At 41.2% G+C, this 12,254-nt stretch overlaps 1 protein-coding gene across 4 annotated transcripts in view; it reads right to left on the bottom strand.

Moving 5' to 3' along the window:
• Window positions 1-5,359: 5,359 nt before the first annotated feature.
• Window positions 5,360-12,254, bottom strand: part of LOC115167252 (AP-1 complex subunit gamma-1) — a 31,968-nt gene continuing 25,073 nt past the window's right edge. For 3 of the 4 annotated variants that reach the window (XM_029721475.1, XM_029721474.1, XM_029721473.1), the window contains 4 exons: window positions 11,962-12,057; window positions 11,055-11,209; window positions 10,773-10,871; window positions 5,360-10,637 (listed from right to left, as the gene is read on the bottom strand). In XM_029721475.1, coding sequence (XP_029577335.1) covers window positions 10,536-10,637; window positions 10,773-10,871; window positions 11,055-11,209; window positions 11,962-12,057 — 452 coding nt within the window. In that variant the 3' untranslated portion in view covers window positions 5,360-10,535. Of the gene's footprint in view, window positions 10,638-10,772; window positions 10,872-11,054; window positions 11,210-11,825; window positions 12,058-12,254 lie in introns of those variants that run through there. The other variant, XM_029721476.1, reaches the window with a different exon arrangement.

The raw sequence follows: 12,254 nt of genomic DNA, 5'->3' as shown, positions 1-12,254 counted from the left end.
CATATTATTCATAAGGCACTGCCCATTTCAGAGTAGAGGCGTACTGAATTATTCATTAGGTTTCCTATACACGTATTACACATTTTGATTTAATTAATGCATGACATTGTAATTTCACTCAATGTACAGTCTTGGCCAAAAGTTTTGAGAATGACAAATATTAATTTCCACAAAGTTTGCTGCTTCAGTGTCTTTAGATATGTTTGTCAGATGTTACTATGGAATACTGAAGTATAATTACAAGCATTTCATAAGTGTCAAAGGCTTTTATTAACAATTACATGAAGTTGATGCAAAGAGTCAATATTTGCAGCGTTGACCCTTCTTTTTCAAGACCTCTGCAATCCGCCCTGGCATGCTGTCAATTAACTTCTGGGCCACATTCTGACTGATGGCAGCCCATTCTTGCATAATCAATGCTTGGAGTTTGTCAGAATTTGTGGGGTTTTGTTTGTCCACCCGCCTCTTGAGGATTGACCACAAGTTCTCAATGGGATTAAGGTCTGGGGAGTTCCCCGAGCCACTTAGTTATCACTTTTGCCTTATGGCAAGGTGCTCCATCATGCTGGAAAAGGCGTTGTTCGTCACCAAACTGTTTCTGGATGGTTGGGAGAAGTTGCTCTCGGAGGATGTGTTGGTTCCATTCTTTATTCATGGTTGTGTTCTTAGGCCAAATTGTGAGTGAGCCCACTCCCTTGGCTGAGAAGCAACCCCACACATGAATGGTCTCAGGATGCTTTACTGTTGGCATGACACAGGACTGATGGTAGCGCTCACCTTGTCTTCTCTGGACAAGCTTTTTTCCAGATGCCCCAAACAATTGGAAAGGGGATTCATCAGAGAAAATGACTTTACCCCAGTCCCTGTACCTTTTGCAGAATATCAGTCTGTCCCTGATGTTTTTCCTGGAGAGAAGTGGCTTCTTTGCTGCCCTTCTTGACACCAGGCCATCCTCCAAAAGTCTTCGCCTCACTGTGCGTGCAGATGCACTCACACCTGCCTGCTGCCAATCCTGAGCAAGCTCTGTACTGGTGGTGCCCCGATCCCGCAGCTGAATCAACTTTAGGAGACGGTCCTGGCGCTTGCTGGACTTTCTTGGGCGCCCTGAAGCCTTCTTCACAACAATTGAACCACTCTCCTTGAAGTTCTTGATGATAAATGGTTGACTTAGGTGCAATCTTACTGGCAGCAATATCCTTGCCTGTGAAGCCCTCTTTGTGCAAAGCAATGATGACGGCACGTGTTTCCTTGCAGGTAACCATGGTTGACAGAGGAAGAACAATGATTCCAAGCACCACCCTCCTTTTGAAGCTTCCAGTCTGTTATTCAAACTCAATCAGCATGACAGAGTGATCTCCAGCCTTGTCCTTGTCAACACTCAAACCTGCGTTAACGAGAGAATCACTGACATGATGTCAGCTGGTCCTGGCAGGGCTGAAATGCAGTGGAAATGTTTTTGGGGCATTCAGTCAATTTGCATGGCAAAGACGGACTTCGCAATTAACTGCTATTCATCTGATCACTCTTCATAACATTCTGGAGTATATGCAAATTGCCATCATACAAACTGAGGCAGCAGACTTTGTGAAAATTAATATTTGTGTCATTCTCAACTTTTGGCCATGAATGTAGGCTGATTCTTATAGCTGCCCTAAATGCTCATGATACTTAAATTTTGAAAAATGGTATATCTATACATAAGCACTCAAATTATTCCTCATAGGGAATCAGAGCAGCCAATATCCCATGTCATTATCGTCTAAATTGGAACAAGTATGTCATGACCCTGTTAATATGGCATGTCAAGATATGTCAATAAGGCAGGCCTGGGCTATGTGGTTAAATAAAGGCTAAAGGTTAAATAAAAATAAAATGTAAAAAAAAGAGGAGTGAATGAGAGGTAACCAAGGCACTCATGTCTCTTCAGGGTCATGGAAAAGCAGTATAGGGGGTGGGTCTGAAACAGCAAATTCAGCCAGGTGTCTTTCAAGCACCACTTGCCTGTTCCTTCATGACTTCTCCCTTGAGTTGTCCTCTTGAGTACTGAACTTATTAGAGGTCGACCGATTATGATTTTTCAACACCGATACCGATTATTGGAGGACCAAAAAGCCGGTACCGATTAATCGGACAATTTTTTTATTTTGTTTATTTGTAATAATGACAATTACAACAAAACTGAATGAACACTTATTTTAACTTAAAATAATACATCAATAAAATCAATTTAGCCTGAAATAAATAATGAAACATGTTCAATTTGGTTTAAATAATGCAAAAACAAAGTGTTGGAGAAGAAAGTAAAAGTGCATTATGCTCCATGTAAGAAAGCTGACGTTTAAGTTCCTTGCTCAGAACATGAACATATGAAAGCTGGTGGTTCCTTTTAACATGAGTCTTCAATATTCCCAGGTAAGAAGTTTTAGGTTGTAGTTATTATAGGAATTATAGGACTATTTCTCTCTATATGATTTGTAATTCATATACCTTTGACTATTGGATGTTCTTATAGGCACTTTAGTATTGCCAGTGTAACAGTATAGCTTCCGTCCCTCTCCTCGCTCCTACCTGGGCTCGAACCAGGAACACATCGACAACAGCCACCCTCGAAGCAGCGTTACCCATGCAGAGCAAGGGGAAACAACTACTCCAAGTCTCAGAGCGAGTGACGTTTGAAACGCTATTAGCGCGCACCCGCTAACTAGCTAGCCATTTCACATCGGTTACACCAGCCTAAATCTTGGGAGTTGATAGGCTTGAAGTCATAAACAGCGCAATGCATTGCAAAGGGCTTCTGGCAAAACGCACGAAAGTGCTATTTTTAATGAATGCTTACGAGCCTGCTGGTGCCTACCATCGCTCAGTCAGACTGCTCTATCAAATCATAGACTTAATTATAACATAATGACACACAGAAACACGAGCCGTAGGTCATTAATATGGTCGAATCCGGAAACTATCACGTTTATTCTTTCAATGAAATACGGAACCGTTCCGTATTTTATCTAACGGGTGGCATCCATAAGTCTATGTTCCTGTTACATTGCACAACCTTCAATGTTATGTCATAATTACGTAAAATTCTGGCAAATTAGTTCGCCACGAGCCAGGCGGCCCAAACTGTTGCATATACCCTGACTCTGCGTGCAATGAACGGAAGAGAAGTGACAATTTCACCTGGTTAATATTGCCTGCTAACCTGGATTTCTTTTAGCTAAATATGCAGGTTTTAAAATATATACTTCTGTGTATTGATTTTAAGAAAGGCATTGATGTTTATGGTTAGGTACATTCGTGCAACGATTGTGCTTTTTTTGCAAATGCGCTTTTGTTAAATCATCCCCCGTTTGGCGAAGTCGGCTGTCTTTGTTAGGAAGAAATAGTCTTCACAGTTCGCAACGAGCCAGGCGGCCCAAACTGCTGCATATACCCTGACTCTGTTGCAGAGGTGACACATTTTCCATAGTTAAAATAAATTCATGTTACTAGGCAATATTAACTAAAGATGCAGGTTTAAAAATATATACTTGTGTATTGATTTTAAGAAAGACATTGATGTTTATGGTTAGGTACAAGTTGGAGCAACGACAGACCTTTTTTGCGAATGCGCACCGCATCGATTATATGCAACGCAGGACAGGCTAGATAAACTAGTAATATCATCAACCATGTGTAGTTAACTAGTGATTATGATTGATTGATTGTTTTTTTTATAAGATAAGTTTAATGCTAGCTAGCAACTTACCTTGGCTTCTTACGGCATTCGCGTAACAGGCAGGCTCCTCGTGGAGTGCAATGTAAAGCAGGTGGTTAGAGCGTTGGACTAGTTAACCGTAAGGTTGCATCCCCAAGCTGACAAGGTAAAAATCTGTCGTTCTGCCCCTGAACAAGGCAGTTAACCCACCGTTCCTAGGCCGTCAAATGAAAATAAGAATGTGTTCTTAACCGACTTGCCTAGTTAAAAAATGTTTAAAAAAAATGTTTAAAAAAAAAATAATAATAATACATTTAAAAAATAAATATATATATATATATATAAAAAAAAATTGGCCGCCAAAAATACTGATTACCGATTGTTATGAAAATTTGAAAAATCGGCCCTAATTAATCGGCCATTCCGATTAAACGGTCGACCTCTCGAACTTATAGCAATGTCCAGCCAATGGGTTCATCAGCAGACATCAATATACCACAACTGTAAAAGCAAACAGGTGTGTTAAAGTGCTGGATGAGAGAATCCTGTCACTTCTATTCCACCTGGATCACTGTTAATTGACTGCCATGACTTGGCTTCTTCCACTACTGTAGTTTGTTTGGCTCACAGAAAATCAATACTCAACTACCAGCCCACACAGAGGTACTTTTAACAGATTGGACTTGATAATGTTCCTCGAAAGCTAATCAAGAATCACTGACCTAAGAAACTACTCCCGTGGAAACAGATACCGGAACTTCAATCGGAATTCTCCTTGTTTGTACGCCGCTCCAACCTTACTGTGACTCAATCTAGTTTAGTAGGACAAGTAGCCTATGTATACTGAAACATGTCAGATAGGCTATGTTAAGCTGAAAATATCTGTGTAGGCCTGATCTAAAAGGAAATCAGTCAATTGAAATAAATTCATTAGGCCCTAATCTATGGATTTCACATGACTGGGAATACAGATATCTGTTGGTCACAAATACCTTAAAAAAAAGGTAGGGGCGTGGATCAGAAAATCAGTCAGTATCTGGTGTGACATCTCCTTCGCATAGTGTTGATCAGGCTGTTGATTGTGACCTGTGGAATGTTTTCACTGGCTCTGAAGTTTCTGGATATTGGCGGAAACTGGAACACACTGATCCAGAGCATCCCAAACATCAATTGGTGACATGTCTGGTGAGTGTGCAGGCCATGGAAGAACAGACATTTTCAGCAACCAGTTATTGTGTACAGATCCTTGTGACATATGGCTGTGTAATATGCTGAAGCATGAGGTGGTGGCAGCAGATGAATGGCATGACAATGGGCCTCAGGATCGTGTCACGGTTTCTCTGTCCATTCAAATGGTGATCAATAAAATGCAATTGTGTTCGATGTGTGTTGCTTATGCCTGCCCATACCATAACCCCACCATGGGGCACTCTGTTCACAACGACGAGATCGGCAAACCACTCGCCCACACGACGCCATACACGTGGTCTGCGTTTGTGAGGCCGGTTGGATGTACTGCCAAATTCTCTAAAACGGCGTTGGAGGCGGCTTATGGTAGAGAAATGAACATTCAATTCTACGGCAACAGCTCTGGTGGGCATTCCTGCAGTCAGCATGCCGAATGCACTCCCTAAGAGTTGATAAATTAATGAGTCCGGTCAACAATTTTGTTTGACTTTTTATTTATACTCTTGATCATCATTTCCTCCAACCCAAAGACAATAATACACAGCATAAGTCTAAAATATCCCATGTAGTTTACAGCCTCTCAGGTTTAATCATCAACATCATCATTATTCATATTTTCAGTCCATTCACACCCACCTTGAAGACATGGGACTCCGATTCAGTTCAAAATGTTAAACCTGTCTGGAAAAGTGAATTTCAAAAAATGTTTTTTTCCTCCCCTTCTCAAATCAGATATGTTGTTGTATAGTCGGGATAAATCTGAGGGTTACATATACAGATTCTCTTTCAAAAGTACAATGGACGCTTTATGATTTCACAGGGAAAGGGATAATAGTGGCTAAAGTCAGATGCGCCTTCAAACCCCTTTACACACAGAATTCACCTGGCTAAATATAGAAGTAAAAAACAATTACATCCGAATGAGTGGTGTGCACTTTTAACCACTTCCACAAAAAAAAAATTAAAAAAAACACTACATTTTCAAATGTACAATCCAACAAGGTGGTGTGTTGAATTTGTTGAAAAATTTGAACTTTTCTTGCATTTCAAAAAGAGGATTACGTAAAGAGTAGAAATGACACTATTTACATTGGTTCTCACATGCAGCTCAGAAGTTGTGAATTGAAATCATTGCAGCCAATTTCATGTCCTACCAGGTGACTGTAGCAAGACATGCCAACACACTCTCAGAGATATTTACACACACACGTATACTGGCTGATTACACAAACAAAACGCTTCAAAAGCTGCTCAGACCTCTGAGGGGTTCTTTCCATTACAAATGTCCTTTTTAAGATGCAGTGTACAAACCAATGGGATTTCACCTTCATAAGCATTTCTCATTTAAAACAATATGGGGGCACGGCACTGTATCCTTAAACGCGTTAACTGGTCAAACATGATTGACAGAGGGTCATGCTGACGGAATCGAACCGATAAAAACAAAATATTCAAGACAAGGTACAAGTATGAGATGTCTTTCCCTTCCCTATTGCCTTCTATCTTGACCAGCTCCCCCTTGTGGAAATGAGCTCACAGCACAGCTAACATGCAGCTTCAGCTCAGTGTTTTAGTTGTGTCATATCACAATGACAGGTTAAGCAGCACTGCATTAAGATCACAGGTCTTCTGAAAAAAATGTAGACACCAAAAGGCCATACACACAGCAGAGAGATCAGCCTCACACTTCAGTCCTGATTTTTGAATTGGATTTCAATAAATAGAAAGGATCATATTTCATCTTAGAGAGCCCGAACATCATCTACCCCGCTGGCCGGTTCCCTGTAACAGAACCAGGCCTATTCTCTGCCCTCTCTACAAACCAGTCCTCAAGACGGGTTCCTTAATGCAGTCATCAGGAGCAATGACCAGACTCAGTAATAGAGTGGATGATGACAGGCAGCCAAGAGCACCTTGTATCTGTCAACCCCAAGAGAGGACAAGCACTTAACTACTTAATGAATCATATACACCACACACAGATTAAACCTCTCATAGCCTGATAATACTCAGGATATTCAATCTCCACCTTACAATAAAAGGTATGTGCAACAGCATCACAAGGGTAAAAAAAAAGAGAAAAAAAGACCTCAACACTTCAGAGAAACTCTGGGCCCATTCTCATGTCTCTGAAATCCAATACAATTAACATGGGAGGTGAGATGCCAGATGAATGGGGAGAGAATCTATAGGACCGGAGAAAAACACAGAATGACCTGCGAATAGGAGACGTAAAAAGGGGCCCAACAATGAGAATCACTCTCTTAGAAGGACCATGTGCAATGTAGGTAGGTCATCCGTCCATTAATTAGCTTGCATGTCTGACAACATACATTTTCTCCAATTACTTTTTCTGGGAAAGAAAAAAAAACAATAAAGCACATTACAGACCAAGGGAGGCATTACAGCATCTTAGCAAGAGGCCTACTCCTCTTAAGGAGCATATGAAAACAGATTAGGCCTTTCTGAGGACCACGAATACCGACAAGGTGCCACCTCGGTCACTGTGCAGCACTGTGCTCAGCTCACAGACCTCTCAGTAGTACAGTACGTCACTGACAGACAACACCAGTTCTCCCCAACCAAACCTTAAGAGGACATCTATAAGAAATCAACAGCAGCCTACTCACCCACTAAATCAGAAAATAGAAGATACGTCCAAACTTCAAGAATATGAAGAGAACGCAGCTCATTTGCATCGTTTCAAGATGATTCTTTTTTACATATATGTATACAATTATAGTCCTTAGCTAATCTGTATAAGTCTTCAAATGGGGTTTTATTTAATTTGATCATCTTTTGTCGTTTCGTTTTACAATAATATACAATGTACAGGCAGCTGATTATACATATTTTGCGATGACTGATGAAATAGGGAAGTCTTTCCTTCAGATCATATTGTTGATTAAGATCTATTCAGACAATATACACCGTGAGTAATTGGAAGTATTAGAAAATGGTTGGTATCTAAAAAAAGGGATGAAAGAAAGGATATTTGACAAATATTAAAAGCCCTCAATATATACAGAAAAAGCCAATATAGCATTGTCAAAAACAGAAGAAAAAAAAAGTTAATAGAATGAAATCATTTTCTCCATATACACATATCATTGCTCAAAAATATTTCCAAAGCTTATTTCCAAAGCTAATAGCATCTCCGATTTGGTCACAAAAGTTTGATAGTGTAGCATAGTGAATATCAATAAGCATATAGTGCGATTGAACATCTGAAGGTCTGAACACATACAGCATCATGGGGCAGCTAAGCGTGTTAGTAATGAGATGCCCGACAGGTGCCCACTTGATTGCAGATCATACATAAGACTAAATACAGCTATCCAGGTACTGTTGATAGTTAAGAGGAAGAGAAAACATTGTGAGGTATTCAGGTTAATGTTTCCGACAGCTAGGTCGGGATTCTGATTTGGAGAAGTATGACAGCCAAGGAATCACACCAAGCTACACTGATATCCGACTACATCATTTCCACTCTAAATGCCAGAAAATCAGAGAGTGAGATGTCTAAAATATAAAGGTCACATTCTTCTTCGACTCCTTCCTTCCATCCAGCCTGTCCGTCTTGCCTGCTCTCTAGTCAGGATATTACCCACAATAAGCACTCCCTGACACACAAACCATCTTCACACAGATCAGATGAGACCAGTTTAGGGACTTCCCATCTAGTTGTCAAAAGGCACATCATTTTGATATCAGACAATAATGTTAAAGTCAAATCACTGCAAAAAAAACAAAATCATACTACCACAAAAATAGTGCCAACAAAATGGCCAGCGCCCTCAAAGAGGAGAGCCACAGAAAAAGACTGCAAAGGAAAAGCATTCAGTGCATATAACTACATTCAAAATAGACTTAATGTACATGTACGTACGTGTCGTCTCTAGGCTGGCTATATCCAGCCAGGTTAATAGTCTAAAAAGAGACAGATGTTTTGACGTCCCAAAGCTGTGAATCTTACATTTCAGGCTGTTTGTTCAGATGCGTGGAAGATTCAATACTTACAAAGTTAATATTCAATGAATCTCTGTTTAAGGATTTGCCTATAACTAAGATGTGTCTCAGACCCGCACTGATATACAATATCCATATTGCTTCAATAACCTCGGCTTGATCTAAGCAATTAACTGTTGAATTTAACAACATGGCTTGAATAAACTGTAAATAGTGCCCATCTATGTGGGGGAAACGGTGCTATACAGGGCAGTCAAACAAAGCAGAAATGTCCATCCTCTAGATTCCACCTCAGAAAATACTTTTTCAAGATAGCGGCGTACTATGGCTACCAAACTGCTGACCAAACTAAAGAAAATGGAACTATACTGTGTGTTTACCAGCCCATGACAAACAAACAAACACTCCAGCCTTCGAAATATGCACTTTATCCATTTACAGTATCTCAACCCTGCTGAAAGGCCTCTCTGGCCAACCAAGGTGAATGGGATTCAAACAACTCTCAAACTGACTTCAGAGAAAACTGATGGAATTCAAAACGACTCCACACATCTTTTGCCTTTTAACAGGATGGAGGGTCAAATTAAGTTTCCCCCAAAATTAATGAGTGCTCTGGGTCTTTAAAACCTTTCTGCTGCCAAAGTTAATGGATGTTAAAGAGGGAAAAGGTCAATGTGAATATTTTTATAAATCTCAGTTAACCCAGAACTAGAATCTCCCGTAATTTGGTCAGCTGCGTGATGTAGTTGTGGGTCCATACGTATTAGAAATTGTGAGTTCCGGTTTGCGAAATCTCTTCCCTCGCAAAAGGAAACTCTTAGCTAAAGCCCCCCCCACTTCCACCAATTTCCCCACACAAGCGAAGCAGTCGAAGTTTAAGCACTTCGGCCAATCCTGATACATCCAAATAATCAGTGACGAAAACTGATCCTACGCATCCCATCCCGACAGATTTTTCGGTTTACACCCAGAATCTGTCCACGAGAGATTAACCTTTGTATTGCAACCGAAGACCTTGCATTTGAAGCATAGAGCTGGAGATCTTTATAACAGAATGTGTTATAGTCACTTTGGAGACCAAACTAGATTAAATACTGAGAGCCGAAGTACCCCAAGTTTCCAAACCCAATTGGGAAAGTGGTGAACGGACAGTGTGCAAATTTCATAGAGTTAATTAAGTTGCATCTCATTCAGGCTTGAAAATAGGAAGAAAAAAAATACCCATGTTAAATTCCTGTAAAACATGAAACAAAAGAAAAAAAGACTGCTTAAACAAGTGCTCATAGCCAACAGCTATTTTCTATGGTGGCTTAGAGGGGTGGGCGTACCACAGAGAGTGCAATGTGGGCGGACGTGCATTGAGAGGGCAAGGAGATAGAAATAGTGGCAACTGCAAAGCAGACAGATTGAGGTGAAACCAATCAAGGAAAAGAAGGATTAGTAAATTAATATGTTTTCACATATTTCTGGTGATGTCTATCGTCGTTGCCGTCGTTGTTGCGGTCATCATGGTCTTCATACCATCTTTTTTGTGTGTGTTAGACATTCCGCTGCTTCCCATGCAAACCCCAGGGCAGCAGTCTGCAGTGATGTCACAGGGGGATCAGTCGGGGTAAAGGGGGGAGGGGAGAATCTTTCCCATAGTTCCCTTGGCGGGGTCTTTAAGAGTGAGAGGGTACGGTCATCATTGCCAGGACTGAGGAGGGAAGTTGTTGACCTCGGCCAGGTCTTGGACAGGTGAGCCTTTGTGGGTGTACGTCAGCTTGACCCTCATGCGGAGTTGTTGCTGTAAATCATGAGAAAGACGTGTTTATTAAAGCAATATGAACTACTCAATGTAGAGCTGAACTCTATAGGAGCCCTCTGCACTAAATTCCTCTGATAGCACCCATTGATCAGGACAAACAGGAACATCTCTTACCTTCTGTGGGTTGAGAACTCTGATGACCTGTGTGACACTTCCCTGGTTGAGTGCTGGGACAATATTACTGCTAGGGGACAAGAGCTGCAGCTGGAATGTCTGAAGGAGAGGGACACAGAGCTTAAAAGACTGCTCCTGCCAAGTCTGCTTCGTAGGACATGCACCTGCATATTCCCAACTTTCACTAAGCTGTACATTGCTACAGAAGTCAATCATAGAACCACACATATATTTCTTAATATTACATAGTTACACAAATGTGACTGTCAAGTCATGGCTCACCTTTGGTACTGCAGCCTGGAAAACAAACTCTGTCATGTCAGCCTCGGTGGTGTTGGTGGCGTGGATAGTGATGACAGCTATGTTCGGGTTGGCCCTCTCAAAGGTGAACTCTATTTTCAGGCCATTCTTGCTATATGCTGTCATGGGGGGAATAGCTAAAGACATGAACGCACAAGTCAATACAATTCAGAGTGAAAAAGTAGTACCAAACATAACCCCCCAAAAATATTGTATGAACTTGTGTAAGCTTGCATTGTTTTGAAAGGGATACATAGGGACAGAGAGTACTCTACTTGCAGCCCTCATCCTCCACATACAACACCCGTTCTGCCAGTCACATTCTGTTAAAGGTCCCCAAAGTACACACATCCCTGGGTCGCTCCTCTTTTCAGTTCGCTGCAGCTAGCGACTGGAATGAGCTGCAACAAACACTCAAACTGGACAGTTTTATCTCAATCTCTTCATTCAAAGACTCAGTCATGGAAACTCTTACTGACAGTTGTGGCTGCTTTGTGTGATGTATTGTTGCCTCTACCTTCTTGACCAATGTGCTGTTGACTGTGCCCAATAATGTTTGTACCATGATTTAGGCTGCAACCATGTTGTGTTGCTATCATGTTGTTGTTATGCTGTGTTGCTACCATGCTGTGTTGTCATGTGATGTTGTCTCTCTTGTTGTGATGTTTGTTTTGTCTTATGTTAATATTATAAATATAATTTATTTAAATCCCAAGCCCCCTCGTCCCTGCAGGAGGCCTTTTGCAAGGCCGTCATTGTAAATAAGAATTTGTTCTTAACGGACTTGCCAAGTAAAATAATAAATCAAATAAAAAAATAAACATGGCGGGAGAGGGGTTTGGATCAAATGACAAATTTGAAAGCTTCCCTGATGAGCGCTAGCTCTCACCTGCTGAAATATCATTAAACAGGGGTTGTGAGGAGAGGCCATCCAGGAGGAAGGGGGGCTGGGAGATGGGCACAGAGGGGGCAGGAGCTGGACCACCTAGGGAGGCGGACAACAACACAGGGGGTTCCAACAGGATACAGGGAACCACACAGACATAACAGTGATACCACTGGTGATAGTTCACAAGACAAGTTGATTCCTGACCAAGTCAAGCAGGATGTGGAGTGACTAGTGTGGTTACTTTATGAAGGAAGGTACAGGGAGGGTGACAGAGAGAATAGGTGAAAGAGAAA

The sequence above is a fragment of the Salmo trutta genome, chromosome 29 (genome assembly GCF_901001165.1).
Source record: "Salmo trutta chromosome 29, fSalTru1.1, whole genome shotgun sequence".
Taxonomy (NCBI): Eukaryota; Metazoa; Chordata; class Actinopteri; order Salmoniformes; family Salmonidae; genus Salmo; species Salmo trutta.
Note: the sequence above shows the minus strand (reverse complement) of the source record. Positions and strands in the feature narration are given on the sequence as shown.